General features: G+C 41.3%; 1 protein-coding gene across 2 annotated transcripts; it reads left to right on the top strand.

The window, feature by feature from the left end:
• The first annotated feature begins 106 nt into the window (after positions 1 to 106).
• cd109 (CD109 molecule) lies at positions 107 to 22887 on the top strand. Of its 2 annotated transcripts, none has more exons than XM_048250036.1 (34): positions 107 to 182; positions 397 to 574; positions 987 to 1153; positions 1329 to 1357; positions 2039 to 2275; positions 2717 to 2842; positions 3270 to 3309; positions 3529 to 3610; positions 3824 to 3917; positions 4085 to 4229; positions 4342 to 4451; positions 4584 to 4856; positions 5838 to 5936; positions 6156 to 6218; positions 6485 to 6661; positions 7044 to 7196; positions 7960 to 8043; positions 8181 to 8247; positions 8358 to 8463; positions 9349 to 9466; positions 12169 to 12282; positions 12499 to 12717; positions 13343 to 13484; positions 14570 to 14746; positions 15335 to 15416; positions 17750 to 17978; positions 18284 to 18455; positions 18833 to 19023; positions 20186 to 20341; positions 20456 to 20521; positions 21331 to 21467; positions 21665 to 21821; positions 22030 to 22132; positions 22375 to 22887. In XM_048250036.1, the coding sequence occupies exons 2-34, from the start codon at positions 504 to 506 to the stop codon at positions 22575 to 22577; spliced, it is 4389 nt and encodes a 1462-aa protein (XP_048105993.1). In that variant the 5' UTR covers positions 107 to 182; positions 397 to 503; the 3' UTR covers positions 22578 to 22887. The 2 variants fall into 2 exon arrangements, with proteins under 2 accessions (XP_048105993.1, XP_048105992.1); XM_048250035.1 differs by having other exon boundaries at positions 8355 to 8463.
• The last annotated feature ends 1355 nt before the right edge of the window (positions 22888 to 24242 follow it).

The following is a 24242-nucleotide window of genomic DNA, read 5'->3' as shown; positions in this document are numbered from 1 at the left end:
GGTAAGGGGGAAATAGCTCCATCTGTTGCAAAAACGTAGTATGACAATTCGTTGAAAGAATGCTTTGGTTTCAAGGTAAGTTTCTTTGCAAGTGTTTGAAGTGAACCCTGATTACCAACATTGTACTGGATTACGTTTAGGCCTACAACAATCTGCTTTGCAAATACACATGCAATGCCTATGTAGGCTATGTGACAAAATTGTTGTCTTTAATGATCTTGTTATTTCCAGATCCTTAGGCCTACTACTATATCCATATATAACTATACTGTCTTTCAGATATTTAGGCTACTGCCACTGGGAAATGTAGCCAGTAATGGTGCTCACTGAAATTACCCTTTGGTTAAATGCATCCTTCCATAAGGTTAATTTGATATGCCTATTTTGCCTGGGAAGGCCTACCTCTGGGCAGGTATAGGTGCGGTCATCGTTAGGTGTGAAAAGCATCCTGCCATGTCTTTGGTTACACATTCACAAAACAACATAGATGAGGGAAGCTGCAAATGGAGTGGCTTCAAGTATTTGGGCTATTTGGATTTTTCGTATGTTTTAGTGGAGCACAGACCACTCAAAGGTAGGCCTGTTCATCCTTTGTTTTTGTTTTATGTTTTACAATGCATTTCTGTTTGACTTAAAAAGAAGATATGTAGATTTTAGAGGGGGGTGTATTAAAATGGCAGTTACTCCTCCTATGCCTTCTTTATGACATTTTGTCAGACCACTGTGCAACTGTTTTTTTAATAGGTCACTTTAAACTGTATCCTTCCTGCAATGTTAAGCATAGATACACCATACCAATCCAATACAGTGCTGTAATAATAGCAATTGTGTAGTAATAGCAATTTCAGAAGTTAGTAATTTTGTAGCACTTCAATTTTAAAACCCTTCTTTATTGCATTGGGATTTTATTCCCAGATCCTCATAAGATGTGGATATTATTTCCAGAATTCTCTCAGTAATATTTATTTGTTATTTGTTTCCACTAGTCCCAGTTCTAGTCCATCGTACCTCATCACAGGACCTAGGGTGCTGCGCTATGGCATCCCAACTTCACTCTCCGTCACTGTCCTGAGAGACTCACCTGTCCGTGTGGTGTCTGAGATCTTCAATCTAAACATGAGTATATCCAAGACAGAGACCATCATTCCCGGAGGTAAGCCTTTTTTTTTATTATTACCATAGCACATGTTGTTTTCTCATTACTGCACTATTACAGGGTACCAAAATTGGTATTTTGATAGCCTAATGTACAAGGTATAGATATCCAGTCATATTCATATGTGTGAAATTGTGGTAGCTTTATAAATGTTATTTTATTTATTTGTAAGGTTCCACTGGGTTGCAAGAGTTACCTGCTGTAAGTAAATTTATGCTCTCAATCTTTTCCTCTCCTCAGTCCCATCTTGAAAGTCCTTAATCTGCCATAATCTCTTAGTATGTATGAAAGTATGTGCCTCTCGTGAGAAAATATCTGGCCAGAACCATTGTTGTCAGGATTAGGTCATCTAGAAGTATTGTGTCATGGTTTATCATGGGTGGTTTTGTTTGTCTAAAGGTCAGAACTTTCATGATGCCCAGTGTCAATAAAAAACTGCAGAGTTTGGTTATCATCCCTTATGAAGGAAATGTCAAGGTTGATTTGGTGGCAGAATGATTTCACCTACTAATCCTTGGGCAGTGAATTGAAGCTCAGAGAGAGCTTTGTGGATTTGAGCAGCGTGTCTTGACTGTCTTGAAGCTCAAGAGGGAATTCTGCTGTTGCCATGATCTATTGTCACAACCCAAACAACAGCCAGCATATCAGTTAACATGAATGTGCCTCTGCATAATGCCCTCCTCCTTTAAAAAATAACTACACTGAAATGAGAAGAAAGGGACAAATTAGTTGCCCGACGAGAAATCACAGCAGCGCAATAAAATGTATGTAGACTAATTTGAGATTATTTTATTTACAATGTACATTTGCTTATTGACATGTTTTTTTTCTGTCTATAAATAGCATTTATTTAATAGGTATGATTGTGGTAATTTTCCATAGGTCCCTGAGAGTGATATGAGCTACTGGCAGCCCTATGAACTGGTTATCAAGGGCTACGATGGAGGCAGTGTGGTATTTACCAACTCCACCTATCTAAGATTCATCCCCAGAAGCTCGTCCACCTTCATTCAGACGGACAAGCCCAATTACAAGCCTGGGCAGGTGGTGAAGATCCGGGCTGTGTCCATACATCCAGATGGCCAACCTTTTGAGAGCCAAGTAGACATGGTCATAAAGGTGTGTGTGTGTGTGTTTACAGAGAGAGAGAGTGAGAGAGATAAAGATATGATGATGGGCGTAACATACATACTGTAGACTAATAAGACTAATTTAGATAGATGCAAACATCTAGATTTGTCTTCTAGTTTGACGCAGTTTCAGGTGAGAAAGTGAAGAATCATAGACAACTTAAATACAATGTATGCTTTTATTGGATTGTTGTCAGTTTGGACATAAACAGTTTCAAAATGATGAATGTAAAAACTGCATGTGTGACTGCAAGCTTCTTGGTGTTATGTGAAATTAGCCAGGGGGGAAAGTGTGTATTGCTGTGCTTGTAGTCTACTGTGGTGGGAGACCGCATTGTGATGGGAGTCCGGTTCTGTGACAAACCCATGAATGGCTCAGAGGAGAGACTTCCTCCTAAAACCTGTTTGTTGTGTTGATCCTGGGGGCCAGGACCCGAGAGGGAACATGATACGGCAGTGGCTTTCTGTGGACAGCGTCTTGGGTATCATATCCAAAGAGTTTCAGCTCTCCCAGAACCCACCCCTTGGCATGTGGACAATCATGACAACAGTCAATGTGAGTACACCGTCAAGCGAGGCACTGTTATTTTCCACATGTAAGTTTTTTAAAAAGTAAACTTTTCCTAAAAACATTAAAAAAATAATGTTTTTTCTAAATAAAAGTGACGATTTCATACATTTTTAAAAGCTTTAGTCAGTCCAAAGAGGTTCAGCATGTGGATGCTGTTATCATAATGGCCTTTTTAATGCATCTCCTATTGTTAAGCTCAAAGGCCTAATTTTTTGTTTTGTGTTGTTTTGCTAGCATGATCAAGACAAACCATCATGAAATTCTGAAATGAGTGTTACACAAAACACATGTTAAATAAATACTCCAGAACGACATAATTGCAAACGAATGGTTTTAAAGAATTCTTGTGTTTTGGATGTTTGGGTAAAGATTATGCCGACCTTCCTCAATCTCTCCATGTTTGCGTACACAGGAAGCCACAAAGGAGAAACACTTTCATGTAAATCACTACGGTAAGCTGACTATTTACAGCACAGAACGGTAAGAGATGAATCAGAAAACAGGCATACAGGCCGCATAAACAGAACAAACATTTATCACTTCTTTCAAAACAAAGTAAAACTGTAGTTTTCCTCAGTGGACATTTGTGTTAGGGTGTGGTTACCATACATGGCTCTATGTGTACTCTAGGTCATTCCAGCAGTGAACCATATGTGTGTGTTTTTGTGCAGTTCTACCTAATTTTGAGATAAAGGTAGAAGTTCCTGAGGTTATGCTGCAACATGAACCGTTCAGTGGAACAGTACATGCTCAGTAAGTAGTTTTACACATGCTTGCCCCCCCCCACACACACACACACACAAAGTTAAAGTTATTCCTTTTGGTTTGAGGTACAGTAGTCTTGAATTTTTTAGTTTTGTTTTTATAAACCAGAACTTAATTAAAAACATGTTGAGCTTCCTCTCCTCCTTCCTCTTCTTCTCTAGTGACATGGTGGTCTAAAATGTATTTTGTGTGGTTCTGCAGATATATGTATGGAAAACCAGTGTATGGGCACCTGAACATAACATACACACATTTTTTCCATGGCATTGACGTGGACTATCACAAGGAAAAAGAGGTACATTTGAAAGAACAAACAACTGTTGCCTTCTGTCATTTTTTGGCCTGTGGGAGATCACATTGTGTTTATGGTTAACACATTTGCCTTACAGTCTGAATGATTGATATGTCTGTATAATGAAGCCTAAACGGATTAGGGAAGTTTTATAATTTACCAACCCACAGATTGATGGTACAGCCGAGTTCACATTCTACATGCCGGACTATACAGAGTCTAAACGCTCAGCAGACTACATGTATCAGTACTATGAGGGCTATGGGGGAGACGAGTATGTTAACATCACAGTGTCTGTCACTGACTACACTACAGGTGACTCAATTATATTGGCTTAGTGGATGGCTTGGTCTTTCAGCATGTATCATTTGGGAACTCACTTTTGAGAACTATCTGAACACAAAATGTACCTTATGTCTTCTTCTAGGGCTGACATATCACAGGAACGTAGTTGTTACTTTGGTGAAATGCCAGTACAAACTTGCGTTTCACGGATACCCCAATATTATCAAACCGTCATTGAACTTCTCAGCTCAGGTCTGTAGATATTCCTCAATAGCAGGTGCTAAAGCTTTGAAGATTAATGAGCATGTTTTCATTTGAAGATGCAGTCAATCAGAAATGAAGATGTTTGGGGCTTTCAATGGACATCCACCTCATCTCCCGCAGGTGAAAGTGTCTACCTATGACCGCAGCCCCCTTAGTATGGAGGACCAGGGGAAGATGTTGCGGCTGTCCATCTCTCAGCAGAAGAGGAGCCCTTGGAGCTGGAGACAGGAAGATCTCGACATCCTGGTTCCCCGGATGCATAACATGTCCATGGACTACCCGGGTCCATCCGAGGAGATTCCCGTCATAGAGATGAGTATTCCAGTTCCAGCTGATGGAATTGTACCCTTCCACGTCCGGCTCTCGGACAAGGTCGCCACACTCAACATTGAGGTGAGGGAGAAGAGAACTTTCCCACTGAAACTGCCTACAGTAGGTTAAGGTTTCCAGTTTAGCCGTTACAGCCCTACTAATACAGTTTTTCTCAGTCGCTTTGGTGCTTTTCTCAGATCAGAATGAAAATTCTTATAACTATTAGTTCAACCTCCACAACATTTAGTCATTTGTGCACATCATAGTAGCAATTTCTCCTTCCTCTGAACAAATTGCAAATGCTTTTGAACATGTATCAGTTACTTTGTCATGTCAGTCAAAATGAACTATACTTATGGATGCTGAATAGTCGTTCTGAATAAAACTAATAGTCTTCATTTCATTGCTTGAGTCATTACATACAAAATTGGTGAATTAGTTATCAAATTCTGTCACAATGCTGTAGAATTGCAAAGAGCATATACAGTAAAACTGTGAAACGTACATATTCAGTGTCTTGTACTCACTTACTCTCCTAACTACAGCAATGTGTAACTTTACTGTAGTTTTCAAATGGCTGTACAAGTACTGTATAGTGCTGTCTTGAGCATTTTCAGGTAGTGTCACCGAGTTCTGACCTTTTTTTGCATGGGAAAACACTGACAGCATAAACTGTCGTAATGAAAACATGACAAAGCCATTTGACTATCTTGTTCATAAACGATGGTGTCAAGACTTCTCATTTTGATGACACTGGCAGTTTCATTGACATAAATACTTGCTTTTGAGGAGTGGACTATCCATTTTGAGCAAGTGACGTGCTTTTGCAGGTTATCCACTAGGTTTTGCAGTTTGCACTAATTGTTTTGAGAAATGCACTAACTGCTGTGCAAATGTCAATAGTGATGTGAGAAAAGCACCAAAGCGACTGAGAAAAACTGTAATATACTGTATACCCAGGCTAAGCTAATGGAGTTCTACAGAAGAACCACATGCATGGCTTGTTTGGGTTTGTGCTGTCTCTCTCTCATATCCATCTACCCACCCTGTCTGTTTCCATAGGCTTGGTTTGAGGATGCCCACAAGGGACTTCAGCTGTATAACACCTACTCCTCACCAAGTCAGTCCTACATTCAACTACACAGACATGGTGACCCGAAGGTATTATTGGTTTTGGAGATAGATACAGTAGATAGATAGATAGATAGATAGATACAGTAGATACAGTAGATAGATAGATAGATAGATAGATAGATAGATAGATAGATAATGTAGGTAGGAAGATAAAAAGGTTTTATTTTTCATAATATTATATCTGAAATTTTATGATCTGTTTAATCATAATATTTCATGATTTGTGAATTATATTGTTTCTTCCAGATAGGACATCTCTTACAGCTCACTGTCCTGAGCAGTTTTCCATTAAATGAGTTTCATTACCTGGTTAGTACAACCAACATTCTTTAATATATAATATATATCATATAATATATAATATAATATTATATATAATCAAGGCCATTCAAAGTGTTTGAATAGACATAGACGAGTCATTGAACGTTCTTGAATGTGTATATTGTGTTCTAAAATTCTACCATCTCTGGAACCCAACATCCCTGACATTGTCTGACAAACCCTCAGGGTTCAACCTCTGAAGACTGCTAGTGGAGATATAGCACTCATTTGTGGCGTATTCCCCCTGTCCTCAGGTAATAGGCCGAGGCCAACTGCTGTCAGCAGGAACGGAGAGCTCCAGTTCTTTCTCTCTGACCCCAGACGAATCCTGGGCCCCTGAGGCATGTGTGCTGGTGTATTGTATCAGGCCTGATGGAGAAATCATCAACGACGTGCTACGTGTTCCCATCCACCAAGTCCTGAGAAACACGGTAATGTCCTCATTTGTGGGAGACTCTTGTGAACTGAAGCCTTGTGTGCTCTTTTTCTTCTAGCTGTCATCACCTCAGTTCCACTTCATGGATGTGGTTTGTGGATTTGGCTTTGTCAATACTAATGAGGAACACAGTAACTTAGCAAATGACAGATGCTAGGAAATTGCACAGAACAATCAAATCCAAATCCAAAGACAGTTTTCCCTTTGGGACGACATGTGTCACAATGGCAGTCATGATTGTGGCCATTACATAACCTAAACAAAATAAAAACAAAACTGTGGGGAGATGTAACCTTAATGTGCACATTTACTAAAGTAAACAGCTGTTTTAATGCATCCTCGGTGAGAGCTTGAATGTCCATTCTGTGCGACCGTAGGTGTCTCTGTCGTGGAGCCGAGACAGAGTGGAGCCCGGTGAAGAGGTCAGGCTGGGCGTGTCCGTGTCCGAGCCAGGATCGGTGGTGGGCATCCTGGTCGTGGACAAGGCCACACATCAGCCCGGGAATGACAATGACATCACACAGGAAAAGGTGAGGAAGTCTCTCACCAAACAACTTAAATGTGCTTGATTACATTTTAAAAACAGGGAACAGCTCTATTGTCAGTCTTTCCAACTTGCTTCTTTAGCTAACTACTTTTTGCCCTATTGCAAAGATGAGAGATAAGACACAGGTGGTAGTATTGAGTTCCATTATGGTGTAAGTGTTGGTGAGAACAGTGAGAACAGGGCAGTGTGTGTATGTCTTTTATCGCATTCTCATTATTTACAGACAGCCCTTTACTATGTAACAAAAGTGAACAAAAACTCCCTTCAGTTGTTTAGGGCATGCGGGGCATGCATGACTCATTAGACTCATTTTCCTTTTTATCTGCCTACTGTTGTAATACTGAACAAAAAGACATAACTGGGCCTAGTCATATTTCTTTATTTTCTTTTGATCTATAGTCATCCCCTAATCACTAATCCCAGTTAAAATGTTTATTTGTCAGTATTTGCAACTCTTTGCAACATTTTGAAGGATTTTTTATCCTCTTGTTTTCCAACTAGATTTATGTTGTATCGGTTTCAGTGCTTTTCCCCTGTGTGTAACCCAAGGACCAGCTCCCACCCAAGTATCATTTAGGTGTAAAAGAAAAGGCAGAGAAGACGCTGTTTTTCAGCAACCAAACAAGAGGGTTTTCATCTAGAACAAAATGGAGTCTTTTGTCAAGTCCTCTGTTTTCTCTCTACAAAGGTTGTTATATGAATGGATTTAGTTAAAGTGGGGACATTTTTTGTTGTTGTTTGTGTAGGTTCTGGAGGAACTGGCTCACTACAACATGGGCGGAGGCTCCACGGATGTGAAGAAAATGGGAGATCCATACTCAGTCTTTACGGTAGAGTCTAGCTTCCCTGAGTAATCCATCTTATGTGTAGGCTATCACCTATCTGAGAAGTATTCAGTGGCCATTGTGTGGAGTTAAACAATGTGCATTTGGAATGCATTGTTCTGAGACTTTTGTGACTGTCCCAGGGTTCTAATCTCATGGTGCTCACTGACGCAAACTTAGACAGGAGGACCGACTGGAGGCCAGAGTTCCGTAAGTTTTTATAAGGGATACATCTGAATGGGCATTTCAGTTCTCATATCTTCACCATGATTTGGTATTTTTGGAAAAAAAATTGCTGACCGACTTCTATCCAACAGCAGGGGAGATAGTGATGTACAATGAGGAGATGGACGTTCCGATGAATGACGATGTAGTGGTGCGGCAGAATTTCCCAGAGACGTGGCTTTGGTTGGACGCTGACCTTGGGTGAATAAAAGGAAACGCCAGACACACACTCACTCATAATCACTCATATCATACAGTATATCACATGTCAACGAGATGTTATAGCAGGTCAACATGACACAGCTAGTGTAAGCGACAAACTAGTGTAATTTCCCTCCTATTAACTGATGTTTATGCATGCAGGTGGGCTATACATGGGAATGCATTTATTTTCTTCATTCTTATTTCTGATTAAAGCATGATCTGATTCTGATTTATTAGGCTACTGGACTCAGCGATTCATACACTGGGGCGGTCAATACACAGTTTTCTTAATTATTATTATTTGCATACAACACTGTTATGTGGTTTAAATAATCTCTTTAAGTTAAAGAGATTATTCCACAAATGTTCACAGCCATGCAGTTTGATTGGCTAATGGAATGGAGTTTTCTTGAATTAAAAAAAAAAAGTGATTTTACACAAAATTCCATACTTGTTCTAACTGCATCGGAATGCCTGAATTGCATTAGATTGGACAGATTCAACACTGGCCTATGAATAAAACAATCAGAAATATTTCATATCAAGGGGCCTTTCGGCATGTGAAATGGGATTATATTGCGATTCAGGGGAAATCACATTTTCTTTCAATTCATTTGCATAAGGGTGTGCAGCAGCTGGAGGGGACATATTATGCAACATTGGGAGACCGCACACCATTAGATTCCTTGCCATTGTGACTGTAAATGTGATTCATAATGTGAATGTGCTGTTCACCTTTGGGTGGCGACACTTCCCTACCAGTACGCAATATACAACAGGGTAAAACGTATATCTGTATACAGCTTAGTAAATCAACACAATGGCTTTATTCAGGAAGTTAGTGTTTATTTTACTCAGTCTCTTCCACATGTTTTTCCTCAGTGGCTCCACGGGGAAAAATTTCTCTGTGACTGTGCCAGATAGCATCACATCCTGGGTGGCCACTGCTTTCGTCATGTCCGAGACGCTGGGCCTGGGGATCGTCAACTCCCCAGCAGAGGTAAAGTGCTAGTCTGTCCTCGCTCCTCCCATTAAATATCAATATTATTGCTCCTCCCATCAAATATCAATATCTAACTGTGCTCATTTACATAAATTAAATGGAACTTTCACAGGTCTGACCATACTTGAAACTGTCGTAGATTGCAGTAGCATAGCCTTGCTTTCTTATAAAATAGATGGGTAACACTCTATAATAAGGTGCCATAATAAATAGCAAACTAGTAATTACCTAACCCTTTGTTAATATTTGTTAATTGTTACTAACATATCTCTTTGGCACAAGTTAATAGTTTTTTCACCATTAATTAAATATTAGTTGTTTGCATAAAATCTGTATGTTAATGTTTTAGCAAATCTATTAACTAATATTGTATTAATATGTGTTAATAATTAACTAAATGTTATTTTGGCACTAATTAACAGTTATTTCTTACATCATTTAAATGTTAAATGTTTATTTACAAACTATATGTTAATAGAAAAGTTAATGTCTTATTATTATTTAACTAATTGTTATTAAATTGTGCTTCTGCCTATCCCAATATGAACCACTCCCCATAGGACCCTTACAATAGATAGGTAGATACTTTATTGATCCCCAAGGGGAAATTCAAGAAAAAAACACGGAGCTACCTTGACATGCTGCCACTCTTGTCGGCGCCGGAACCGCTTGCAATTAAGTTGGTTAAGCTTAATTAATATATTAGTAGTATATAGCTATAAGCGTGGGGTCCCTTATAATAAAGTTGGTTAAGCTTAATTAATATATTAGTAGTATATAACTATCAGTATGGGGGACCCTTATAATAACGTTGGTTAAGCTTTATTAATATATTAGTAATATATAACTATTAGTCAGACGGTGAAGGGACTGAGACCAAAACTGGCTTATCACATTTATTCCTTTAGGAAAAGTTAAAACAAAACATGCCTTCAGGCACTGGCATACATAAAACAGCCTCTGCACAAGCAAAATAAAAATAAGTAGTTGAATGGGCTATATTAGGCTACATGCATAATTCCTATAGGCCTACCATCACTGTCAGCCCTACTAGCAAGGGAGACATGCGACATGGAATGTTCAGGTGCACAGAACGACAGTTTATTAATAGGCTATTCCGGGACTAAACACTCACAGACGTAGACCATACGGAGGTAATGCATAAACATAATGCTAAACTAAATGTACATTAATTTCCTGCTAGACTGAATTGCACTAACTAATTGAACCGACAGGTGTCATAATACCAGTTTTGGCCATGGGAGGCGGTATGCGAACAACATAACCGCCAGCCAAACTGCAATACATGAATAACTTGCACGGCTTGTGGGCGTACTTGAACCAAAGAGAATACACCTGTTGGGCTGTGGCTAGTAATTTAGCATGCTAATTCAGGTTGATATCTCTGCAGCACTATACCTTGTCATTTTTTTAATGATCGCCCTTATTTCTTCTCATTCTTTTGATGCATGTAGCTCTTTTTTTTGGATATTTTTACCTCAATTCTTACACATGGCACCTTTAAAGGGGTGGTTCAGGATTTTGGACATAGGACCTCATTTCCAAGTAAGCAAGTGTGATATTTATCAGTGGAGACCGTTTTCAACACGTTTCATCCAGTCCTTCTAATTGCAGAGTTAGCAGGTGCTAGGCTAAGCGCCAAGTCAACGGTATGTGCTAGCCTGCCACTAAAGACAGTCTTACCCACTCCAAAATACACCCGAGGCAAATAAATTATAACGCCAGACTATCGATGTAAATGTCTGTATTGACAGTGTTATTTCTAACGCTATTCTATCCTTGCATTTCAACGATCGCATTACATTTTGAGGGACTAGTTTCTTAGCAGCGGAATTATACTTGCTCGGTTAGTAGTACTGCGAAAAGTAAACAGTAAAGCGCCTCCAATGGGGATACCTAGTAGTAGCCTTGGTAATATCAGTCCGCTGAGTTGCAAAATGACTACTAACAACTTTAGGGACCAAAGTATAACTATTGCAACGCGATGCAAGGGTAGTTGTATTTCTTACACTATTCTATCAACACAGACATTTTCATCGATTGTCTGGAATTTGCCTCAGGTGTACTTTGGAGTGGGTAAGACTGTCTTTAGTGGCAGGCTAGCACATACCGTTGACTTGCGCTAGCCTAGCACCTGCGAACTCTGCAATTAGAAGGACTGGATGAAACGTGCTGAAAACGGTCTCCACTGATAAATATCACACTTGCTTACTTGGAAATAAGGTCTTATGTCCAAAATCCTGAACCACCCCTTTAACTTTTATATTAGCATATAGTTTGTAAATAAACATTTAACATTTAAATGATAGATTTGTTAAAACATTAACATACAGATTTTATGCAAACAACTAATATTTAATTAGTTACTGGAATTAACTTGTGCCAAATAGATATTTTAGTAACAATTAACAAATATTAACAAAGGGTTATGTAATTACTAGTTTGCTATTTATTATGGCACCTTATTATGGAGTGTTACCAACAGAGGCCATGATTTAATCTGTGTTGACATTTATAATAAACTCTCAAACTAAAGTCTCAAAGTCTCAAACTAAGTATTGGCGAATTATTAGTAACTCTTAAATTCATTTAGTAATCACAATCACTATTTTTCATAAACTATCCTCTTTTGCTTAAATGTAAGAATGTTTGTTTTGTTTTTTTGACCATGTCCACAGCTCACAGTGTTCCAGGACTTCTTCCTGGCCCTGAACCTCCCAGTGTACATCATAAGAGGGGAACTGCTGGTCCTGGAGGTCAACCTCTTCAACTACTTAGACGAGGACCTAGAAGTGAGTCCTCTGGCCTTGTCTGTGACCTCACATACCAAATCGCTGTGTCCTGTGGGAATGTGGCCCGTCAAATCGAAAATATGCTGTCTTTAATGTTTATTATTGTCTCTCTGTCTCTGTGTCTGTCTGTCTTCTCTCTCTCTTTCTCTCTCTCTCTCTCTCTCTCTCTCTCTCTCTCTCTCTCTCTCTCTCTCTCTCTCTCTCTATCTCTCTTAGGTCATGGTGATAGTTGCAGAGAGCGCGTCCTTTGAGTTTGTCTTTCCGGACACTGATGGGGTCTCTATGGCCTCCACACGCACAGTGTCTGTGTGGAGTCAGAATGGCACCTCTGTGCTTTTCCCCATCAGACCCACAGTGTTGGGGGAGATGCCCATCTCAGTCAAGGCCATCTCCTCCTACAACTCAGATGCTGTGCACAAGACCGTTCTTGTCAAGGTAGAATATGAACTTCTGAAAGTGTTAGAGTTAAACATCAGATTCTGCTTTCTCTCACTCTGCTGAAGTTTTCAGTGTCACTTTTAAATCTTAGCATTACTCTGGAATGCTACGAAATGCTATTTTCAGATTTTTTTTTATTGTGAATAGTTTTGGATAGGGTGTAAAAAATACATTACTGTAATGATAAAGCAACTTTCCCCACTTTCTAAAAAAGAGAATTTAAACTAGCATAGGGAGCTGTACTAACACAGTCAATTCAGGATCAGACGGGCTGATGTAAAAGAATCAGTTAAGAAATGAATGCCAAATAGCAACATTTATCATCATTATTCAATCATTGTTGAAAGAAACAAACTTAGTTTATTTTGCCTTTGTTTAGCTATTGAGCATTGTGCTTTTGTCATTGTGCTCATCACCCCATTATTTAACCGATTAATTCTGCATCTCCCAGTGTGTGTTTTATAAGTTTTATACATGATTAGGAGAGTATGATTTCCGGCCTGCTCTGCCCTTGTCAACAGAGAGCGGTGTTTGAGAAAGCAGCGCCTCCTGAGAGTCCTCATTTGACATTTGAATTATGGGTGTTGTGTTTCACTTGTTTATTTATTTATTTACTCTACAGCCTGAAGGAATCGAGCAGTCGTTTACACAGACTTTGTTCTTGGATCTGCCTCCGACACAGTCTACCATTTCCAGGGAGATCTCTTTCACCTTCCCCCCAGATGTGGTGCTCGGCAGCGAGAGCGCTCGAGTGACTGCGGTCGGTACGTCTGCTCATCTGTCTGAAACCCCCTCCTCTTCCTCCTCCAGCACCCCCTTCCGTCTCTACAACCCCTCCCTGCAACAGCATGCATGTCACACCGCTTGCGGTTAATGAAACACAGGATTTCCCAAACTGCCTGGCTCAGAACCACATCAGCGTCTGATTAGCTTTCAATCACTCCAGAGAAGTGTTTTTTTTTTCCTTTCTTTCTTTCTTTCTTTCTTTCTTTCTTTCTTTCTTTCTTAACCTCCAAATATGAGACTTTACAGCATCTGTAGGAAAGACTTTCATACTCAAGGCCTAGGCCACAAACACATTGAATCAAACATTTAGATCTAGTTGGGGGAAAAAACATGTGGAGAGAAAAAAATGACATTGCAAAGGCTGAGAAATGGAGTGTTTTTGCATGTTTACCAGCTGTGTGATTGCTGTTAGCCATGTGACAGTAAATGGCACGGATCTCTGACACGCTATGCTACTCAGCTTCGCATTCCCTTCACGCTTGTTTGTGATTGTTGTTCTCACAGCGGTAAACAGGCCGGCTGTTGTTTAGGTGGCCGGCCATGTAAATGCAACACTATTGAGCTATTGAGCTTATTTGCTTGTGTATGTCACCTTGTGAGTTCTGCGGACGTGGAGGGTGGCGTGATTTATCAGGCAAGGGGTGATTTGGCCTTGTTCTGATTGCTGGCTTCTTGTAGCCTCCTCTTTCCTGTTTGAGTCTCTTGTGGTCTGTAAGGTTGCATCTTTTAAACATCAATCACAGACCTCACGTCCACAAGTCCACATGTGCGGTTCTACTAAATAAAACATGATCATCTTAGCTCCAAACAATAGAGTCTATTAGCAAAAAGCTTTACAAAGGAAATGATATGATACTGGAAATGATATCTGGAAATGTTAATGTTTCATTCAAACATTAAGTAAGGAATGCATTAATGGTTAGAACCTCTTGAAGGCTTCAGTTTAGAGCCAGAAGTAGTGTGTCCTCGTGTTGCTCTGCTTTTATGTTTTTTAGCGTTGAACCACATTCAATTATTTTAACCAGTCCTCTTCTCTTATGTTTGTTTTTGTGTGGGTTGAAAGGTGACATCCTCGGACCATCCATCACTGGCCTAGAGTCTCTCATTCAGATGCCTTATGGCTGTGGTGAACAGAACATGATAAACTTCGCTCCAAACATTTACATCCTGCAGTACTTGGCTAACACTGGACAGGACGACTCAAAAACCAGAGAGCGAGCCATTTCATTCATGATGCAAGGTGCAGAGTTTTTCCTCCAGTATCGAAACCTGTCGTTTCACTCTATTTGGATTTGTAGGCATGTATGTAGCGTGTATGATAGACCACAAAACCCAATACCCATGCTTGCTTTTTAAAACAGAATATCGAGGTGATGGTCATCACAGTTGCATTAAAGGGTCAATTTTACTGAGGGCAGAAAATGGGTCAGAAAACACACAGGTTTGATCAAGGTGAAACAAACTCCCAGGGAGATGATGTTGTGCCAAAGCCAAAATATTGTACCAAACGCTATCTCCTAAAAATGTGGTAAAATTGTAAAGAATGCTACTTAAAAATCACGATCTGGAAACAATACCGGACATACACAGACCTCTACCATCCCACTGGACAAATACAATGGCCTTTTGTGTGTACATGAGCCCACAGTGCCCATGTAAAATCAAATTACTAACACCAGCAGGTTAAAGTTTAACATTCAGAAAATCCAGACTCATTTTGTTATCTTATCCATCAATGAAACACTTTGTGGGCCCTTTGCTCTTCCAAGTATAGGGTTCAGGATTCAGCCCTTAAATAAATGTGATTTGTTTTTTTTTACCTATGTAGGTTATGAACGTGAGCTCTCCTATCAAAGAATGGATGGATCCTTCAGTGCTTTTGGTGACAGTGACCAGTCAGGGAGCACATGGTATGTCCTTCTCTACGTGGTGCTGCCGTATGTACCTCTATGCATCTGACCAAATAGCCCACGCTGTGCAGATTCACACATGTAAAGACCTCTAAGACAAATAGCTAAATTAAAGCCCTGGCTCTCATATACTGACTTAGAAACTGTAATCCATGCTTTTGTTACATCTAGGCTGGACTATTTTAACTCTCTGTATTTAGGTCTGAACCAATCTACCCTTGCTAGACTTCAATTAGTCCAAAATGCAGCAGCTAAGCTTCTTACTGGAACAAAGAAACATATGCACATAAGTCCGGTGCTGGCCCAACTCCATAGGTTACCTGTCAAATACAGAATTCATTTTAAAGTTTTACTTTTTGTTTTCAAAGCCCTAAATAGAATGGCACCACAGTATATCTGTGACCTTTTAAGTCCCTAGTCAAGTCAAGTCAAGTTTATTTATATAGCACATTTCATACACAGAGGTCATTCAATGTGCTTTACATAAACAAAACCAAACAATAATTAAGCAATATAGCACGAGTGAGAGTGGGGTTGGTCATGGATATTCCCACGGGTGTTGTTCGGCCGTAGCCACGAGGCCGGAGGCAATATAGTCAAAGAATAGTTAAAAAAGGTAAAGATCATAATAAAAAGAAAACATAAAACACAAGGTAAAATCATTTAAAAATAAAGAATAATTAGTAAGCAAAAACAAAGGCAAAAGTAGTAAAAAAAAGTAATAAAAGACAAAGTAGAATAATTATCAAGGCAGATTCAGAATTTGTAACTCGGCACAGTTAGCAGAAAGCATCTGAGAACAGTTTGGTCTTAAGTCTAGATTTAAAACTGGCTACAGTTGGGGCCCTACTGTCCTTCTAGGCCACTGAGGTCTTCCTCACAACATCTTCTATCAGTCCCAAATGCAACCCTAAAAACTAAAGGTGATAGGGCTTTTTCTGTTGCTGCCCCTAGACTCTGGAATAATCTCCCTATAGAAATTAAGCCCTGTCCCACCATCTAGATCAAATTTAAAGACCCATCTATTTTCTTTGGCCTATAATGTCCATTAATTTCTCCCCTTGTTTTTTGTTTGTTTGTTTTTATCTTCTATGACTTTTCTGCATTATATTAACTGGCATCTTTAACTTTACTGTACATCTTTCTCTAGGCCTATAGTAGTAGTAGTTTCAGTAACCATATGTTCTTTTATCTACAATCATAATCTGTTTATAATTATTATTATTATTTTGTATTTTCATTTTTTTATTTTTTATTTTTTATTTTGTCATTTATATTTTTGTTTTTATTACTGTATTTATTTTATTTCTGAGCACCTTGGGTCAATTACATTGCGTTTAAAGAAACCATATGTAAGATTGTGGCCAAAACTGGTACTGCAATCACTTTCAAATTACTGTAGAGCGGTGTATCCCCTCCCCCTCCCCCCTGACTCGAGGTTGCCAACCCGGATGCCAAAACACTACTGACTTCGTGATTAGTAGATAGGTAGAGGGTGGCGCATCAGGCCAAAACACAACATGACATAACAAAACACAACATCAACATCAGTTGAGGGCTGCAACTTCACTTTTTAAATGGCAATATCCTGGCCGGACTACTGTTGTCAGTGATATAAGTATTTCAAATGAACATGATTTCTTAATGTCTAGTGACATATCAGGGCCATTTTATGATTAATTGAAACACATTTCTTACATATGGTTCCTTTAAGTGTGCCATTAATGGGTGCCCAGGTTGGCAATCAGTCAGGCAATCAACCAGGCAATCAGTTATTCCTATTATTATATTTATCTTTAATAGAATAATTACAACTCCTCTCCTCTGAAACTCTCCCTCTCTATGTTCCAGCTTCTCTCCTCCTGGCCCAACAGCAAGCCAGCCTTATACATATGCACACACACACACACACACACACACACACACACACACACACATACATACTCACTACCCCTCACCCCCCATCCCCACCTCCATCCCAACACCACCTCATTCCTCCCTTCTTTTCATTCCGGTTATCAATTTCATCCCTGATAATCATATCTGTAATCATCCTGGACGCAAATCATCCTTAGCCTTTCTGTTATTAATGTTATGTTGTGTTATGTTTGTGGAAGCCAAGTCAATGTGATGTCTTGTTAAGTTACAGTATGTGTTTATGTAATGTACATCTGTTTGTCGTATGTAGTATTCTTGTGCATGTTGTAGTGTTGCATTTTCTGAAAAAAAAAAAAAAAAGTGTGCTATATAAATAAATATGACTTGACTTGATATGTACTTTAATTTGAAGCCATCAGAATCACGACTTACAAAATCAAATCCTTTGTGTTCAGGTTATCGGCGTTTGTGCTGAGATGTTTCCTGCAGGCCCGATCATTCATTCCCATTGATCCGCGGGTGTTGGACAGGACCGCCATGTGGCTTACGGCCCAGCAGGACCCCAGTGGGCAGTTCAGCGAGACTGGCCGTGTGATCCACACAGAGTTGCAGGGAGGCCTGGACGGCCCAGTGTCCCTCACAGCCTACGCGCTCATGGCCCTGTTGGAGGATGACACTTACAAGGTGGGGGAGTCATCGCCTGAGGGGAATGTGATTTGTGGGGGCGTTCATTCTTACGGGGATAGTCACACTCTTACACACTATGTTGGTCAATGTGGTTTGCGGGGACCTGGAGACCTACAGGCCCAGAGTCATTCTCTGACAATGTGTGAAGGCATGTGATTTCTTGGGACTTTTGAGACTTCCGCTGTCCGCACCCGTATCTTGACACTGTGTCGGGGAACTTGATTTGTGGGGACACCTTTCCGTCCCGCTGTTTTCTGACACGTGATTCACGAGGACACATTACTTTTTATGTTCCCTCACAGAACATGTATACGAGCCAGGTGTCCATGGCGCAGAGTTTTCTAGAGTCCAGGGTGTCCCATGGGGTGTCCAGCGACTACAGCCTGTGTCTGGTGACGTACGCTCTGTCCCTGACCAACAGTGGGAGCGCGCGGGCGGCTTTGGATGAGCTGATGGAGAGAGCGGTGGAGACGGGTGGGTCACGGCAGGAGACTGATCCCCAGGCACCTACACCCACACGCCTGCAGTCTGCTCATACACTGGACATGGTTGATCTTTTAGTTCAGCGGACAAAACAGTAGAAACACATATACCACATACCACATATATTAATGAGGAAAAACAGTTTGAGCAAAATTGTTTGTGGCTTTTGTGTGTTTTTCCAGAGGTTTACGAAAACACGCTCGACCCATAAATTTCCGAATGAGGCCATGCCTGTCGGTTTAAAAAAAGAAAATAGATGTGATGTGTTTCTGCTTGCACAGCTGTTCTCCTCAGCTGCAGAATTGTCTGAGTATGTGTGTGTGTGTGTGTGTGTGTGTGTGTGTGTGTGTGTGTGTGAATGAGTGCAGACGGGGTGCCGATGTGGAGCAAACCGGATGCTGGGCTTGCGGAGTCCTGGCAGCCACGCTCATCGGACATCGAGATGGCCGCCTACGTGCTGCTCTCTCTGCGGAGGCTGGGCCTGCTGGTGGAGGGCATACCGCTCATGAAGTGGCTCAGCCAGCAGAGGAATCACCTGGGGGGCTACGGCTCCACACAGGTCAGTCTCACACACGACCTGGTTTTCCACTCAGGCCATTGCCACTGCCAGGTTCATGCTGTGCCTCCAATGGCCCTATGTATCCAGCTCATGTCTGGATATATTGATTTCTTTCAAACTGTTTTTTTTATGCCAAATCTTCTGTCAAAAGAGTGATGTTTAGTATTCTGTACAAAAGCAGGTTCAATTGAAAATGACTTTTGAGAAGAGATATGTTAGATTCTTTAGACAATCGCCACAAAATGATGTCACGGTTTGTACATATTACAACAAAGGGCTGTCTCTATTAAGTCTTCCCAAACGCTTCACCACATTTTTATCTATGACCTTTGACCTATCCATATGTGCTTCTCAAAGTCCTTGGCCTAGGCAGCACCTGCTCTCTGTCAAAAGCACGGTGTGCAATGACTGCTATTAAAAGTAAGATGCAATATAGGCACAGGCACAGCATGGATTGAAAGCTCTCGGACCGTGCCATGAATCTTACAAGATCGAGGAAATACTATCAGGCTTATGAAACATGGGGAGTTGTTGTTGATTTTCCAGCAGCCCACTGACTCATGCACTCACTTCTTCCATGGAGCAGAAAAGAAGAGTGTGTGTGTGTGTGTGTGTGTGTGTAGAGAGGGGGGGGAGAGGGAGAGAGAGAGAGAGAGAGGGGGGAGATGGGGAGAGGGGGAGAGAGAGAGATGAGGGGGAGAGATGAGGGGGAATGATTAGACGGAGGGAGCAGCTGCTCTCCTCAGTGTCATGAGAGGGAGGCGGCTGGCCTGGCCTTAAAGGGGAACGCCGGGGGGTTCAAAGCAACCAGCTTGGATGCCGCTAAAGGCTTCGCACGAGCTGCGGGTCCTAATGGCTAGCATTCGAGTGCAATCTGGGTCCAGGACTGGAGACCCATATAACAGCACCTGCTTTCAGCGCTTACATGATACCTTGAACGTGAACGACCCGTGGATGCGCACACCTGCGCATGCACACCTGCGCTCAGACAAAACTGTGGATTGGTTGCAGGTGAGGTCAAAAGTCTAAAAGTTCAAAATGTATATAAGAGTATATAAGCACAGGTGTGCCTTTTTGACCTGCTTTAAGCTGTTGTGCCTAGATTCGGTCAGTAATTCTGTGTCATTTGCGTCATAAAACGCCCGTGTTGCTCTCCCTGCAGGATACTATTATCGCTCTGCAGGCCCTGGCGGAGTACGCTGTTTTCAGTGGATCGGAACTCATCGATCTCAACGTAGAGGTTCAGACAGATTCCCTAAACACAGTGGCTACATTCAACATTGATGGGACTAATTATGGGCTCTACCAGACGCAAGAGGTTCTCCTTGTCGCTGTTTATTAAATTCCCAATTTTACATTTTCTATTTACTCGTGCAGTGAAATGAGCTGGAACCCTTGATAATGACATGGTTCTGTTATGTTTTAATTCTAGATCGAGGCGGAGACAGACATACAACTGCAGGTCACAGCGGAGGGAAAGGGCTTTGCTCTCTTTCAGGTATCCGTTTTTTACTGGCAGAGAGCATGATAATCTCCAGGCCCCAGAGCTTACACAGTATCTAAGTCATCAATGTGATGTGAGCACCTCATATGGTTTTGATGCTTTTTATGGGCCGTGATACGTACTTTTTTTTTTGACCAAAAAGATACGTACTTGATGCTCTGGAGAGCTCCCCACTGGTGGGAGATTACGGTGTCTGCTTCAAAAACTGGCCCTCGCAAGCACTATATTAGCAGCTGGAGTTCTCCCTGCAAAGAGCCTTTTTGCCAGTGCCTGGGAGACTCCAATTAGTAAGGTACTGCATTTGAAAGCAGCAGTTCCACAGCTGTGTGTGATAATCTTCTCCCTCTTAAGTCATTTCTGCTTACTTGTTCTATTAAAAAGCTTGTGCTTTTTTGTGCGGAGGATAACTGGGGTAAAGGCTGCAGGGGTTAAAGAGTGGCGCTGGTTCCTTTTTCCATCCGATGGCTCATTATTGGGAACCAACCAGCTGTCAGCCCTGTGTGACCGAGCTGTTTCCATTCACAGGTGTTTCCCTCCCACAAGCCGAGAAACCCCCACGACCCCACCCCACCCTTAGTATGACTTAACGTCCTTAACCCACTTTTTTTTTTTTTTTTCTTTTTTTTTTTTGTTCAAACAGTCATCAATCACAGATAAATATTTGAAAACGAGTCTGACCTGCTCAATCATTTCATTGTTTTGGTGTTTGTGCGGCTCAGCTGGCTTTGATAAAGTTTTACAGTCCCGAGCAGGCCTTTGTTGTCATGAGCTGGCCATCCTGACTCTCTGGCTCTGCCTGACAGATGACCGTGTTCTACAACGTGGAGAGCGCCGGCTTCTCTCGGAGGAGGCGAGGAGCAGACATGCACGAGGCCTTCTCCTTGTATATAGACACCTTCGACATGGGCACTAAATATGTCCATCTTTTAATTTGTGTGAGGTAAAGTACCTAGTGACTGTGTTGTAATACAGCACAATACAATGCAATGAAATGCAATAGAAAGTCCTTTGTGAAGTTTAATTATTTTACCACTTTTCTTCTGCATGGAAGCTCCATGATCTAGACATTCACCACTGAGACCTATTGCTTCAGTTGAATGCTTCACATCTCTGTTTGCCTGACCTGTCTTCCACTAGCCTGTATGAGGGTCTGGGGCTGAACCGGACGGGTATGGCCATCCTGGAGGTGGGGCTTCTGAGTGGCTTTGTGCTGGCACAGGATAGCCTCCAGACGGATGACCTCGTTCGGAAAGTAGAGACCCTACCGGGAAAAGTCATCCTTTACCTCGACTCTGTGAGTTCTGCCACATATTGCGTCAACACCACTGTTGAATCAGTGCATATTGTAAGCTAGCAGAATTTTGCTTGTGGATGTACAATGATAATGTTGTTAGTTCTGATACCGAGTTCTGTTTTGAATGTCATTTATTTAAACATGAATACGAGGTAGAGGGCGAATATGAATTCTTTCTCAACCGTTCATTAAAAATGTATCTTTTCAGATTTCCACAGAGGAATTGTGCATTAACTTCCCCATATTGCTTGAGCACAAGGTGGCTAAAGTCCAAGATGCAGTTGTGGTCGTCTACGATTACTACGAGCCCCGTAGGTTGCCATTTTATTCTCAGTTTCCACAGGCATAGTTATGCATAACCTTTTTTACTATTCCTACGTATAGTCCTCTAATGGTTATTAGTGCTGCTTAATAGCTAATCCTAATTCTTACATATAGTAATACCACACCTCTGTCTATAAGAGGAAAGTAGACTTTGAAACAGGACCTCGTCTATTAATTCATTTCTTCTCTTTTTCTCTCTCTCTTTTTTGTTTCCTTTTTCTTTTTGTAGGACGGAAGACGGTGAGGATGTACAACTCCTGGATGAGGACGGACATGTCCGCCTGTATGTTCTGTGGGGAGGACTGTAGTGAGTGTGGAGGGTCTCACAATGACTATGACGACTACTATGTGTCAGCCTCCCCGTCTATGCACTGCCTGCGTGATGTCCACCTTCTCTCTGTGGCACTTCTTCTTCTGTCTCGTGTCTGGTAGTAAAGACCTGTTGTATACATGCATATTTAGGACCTTTTTTTGTTTTTAAAAATAACAAAGAGACAGTCTCATTTCAAACAGGGCCAAAAGGGGCAGCAAGCATAGCTAGGGATGTTCATAGTTTAATCAAATGGCTCATGCCATCTGGATACATTGTTGTACCATGTGAGTTTTAGTCACTTTTAATGCACTGTAATTATTTGTATTATTCAGTTGTTACCTTACGTAGAAACGTATAATGTCTTATCCTGATTATAAGCCATAGTATGGGTAGGCTGAACTGAAATTAAACAAATATGCTTTTGTGTCTTCCCTCTGTACAAAACTCTCCAGATTCTTTTTTTCCACATAAAAATAAAAGGAAGACAGATAGACAGACAAACAGACAGCAGGGAGATGTTGAACGGCTTTTAGCGCTCTCTGTAAATCACAGCGCGTAAGCATGTATGCTGCTCTGGTTCCGCTGAAGAGCGCCAACAAATCGGTCCCACAATCAAAGGGATTGAGATGTGAGTAGGAAAGAGAGGGAGAGTTGTCCGACTTCAAAGCAACTCCAGTGTGATGGAGTGCCTCAGGAGCCACAGAGTTGGAGCAGATATCTTGATCTTTTCCTCTCTTGATCAAGAAATGCAGACACTCATATTTCTTTGATTCCCATTAAGATGCTTGTCCTTTTGATGGAAATGGTAACAGCCCCAATGTAGAGATAATATATCAGTACATTCAACAACAACTTGATTTACTCTGCACAGGTCACCTACTTTTTCATTAATTTTGATGTCTGGATGTAATCAAGGTGGTGGTCATATTACCTTTTGAGATGGTTGGAGAATGTGACGCTCAATATCACTTGAATGAAGTATGAATGAAGAATGAATTGATAATGAAGTCTCCTGTAGGGCCTGGATGTTTGACATTGTGTGACTAAGGCCAGACTGAACCAATAAGCAGCCGAGTCATGTACTTTCATTTCCTCTCATTCAGTGTAGAGCATAGCTTACTTGTGCTGAGTAAAGGCGACCTATTGAATATTACATCACCACCCATGTATTCCTATGATATTACATTCTTGTTGAAGTGCAAAGCATATGCTTACTGTAAATTCCATTTACCCTATGCTTTGATCCAGAGCACCGTTACACACTGAAGGTGCACTTTAAACAAAGACCTACAGTAGGTTCTCCGAGAACCAAACGCATGGCCTCGGCGTTGTAAATGTCAAGCTCCTCAAATTTGAGCCCTAGGAACTCCTCACCTTGTCGGATCTGCTCCACTCACCTCGCCTCCTGGTTCCATGAGGGAAGCCTGGCTATGCTTAATGGATGCCTGCCAGCTTGGGCCTGACACATGGAGTCAGCACAGGGACCCCGACCCAGATGGAGCACTCCTGCCCCTGGGGCACAGGTTCTGCCGGTAGTTGCTCCTGCACTCAACCTGTTTCTGCTTACCCCTGCGAGGGGCCTGGGGGACACCGTGTTATGACCAATCTGTACGTCTTCCGCTGAGGTTAATGCACATCCTGATTTGGACCGGAGACGCACCAGCCCGTGCGTTCAGCCCCGTTAGCCTGCGAAATTATCCAGCTGACTTGAAGGGGGAGGAAGTGTGGAAGACGGAACCATGAGTCCCGGCAGGAGCAGGCAATGAAAATATTTGCAGTGGAGA

The sequence above is a fragment of the Alosa alosa genome, chromosome 8 (genome assembly GCF_017589495.1).
Source record: "Alosa alosa isolate M-15738 ecotype Scorff River chromosome 8, AALO_Geno_1.1, whole genome shotgun sequence".
NCBI lineage: Eukaryota > Metazoa > Chordata > Actinopteri > Clupeiformes > Clupeidae > Alosa > Alosa alosa.
The sequence above is the reverse complement of the archived record's forward strand: the minus strand, read 5'-3'. Positions and strand labels throughout refer to the sequence as shown.

What these genes read in the sequence shown, in the direction of transcription:
- cd109 (XM_048250035.1), top strand. Translation starts at nt 504, where the DNA reads ATGGAGTGGCTTCAAGTATTTGGGCTATTTGGATTTTTCGTATGTTTT. An exon ending in TGGTTGGACGCTGACCTTGG is followed by an intron (nt 8,464 to 9,348) that starts GTGAATAAAAGG and finishes GTTTTTCCTCAG; the next exon opens with TGGCTCCACGGGGAAAAATT. An exon ending in GACCAGTCAGGGAGCACATG is followed by an intron (nt 15,417 to 17,749) that starts GTATGTCCTTCT and finishes CTTTGTGTTCAG; the next exon opens with GTTATCGGCGTTTGTGCTGA.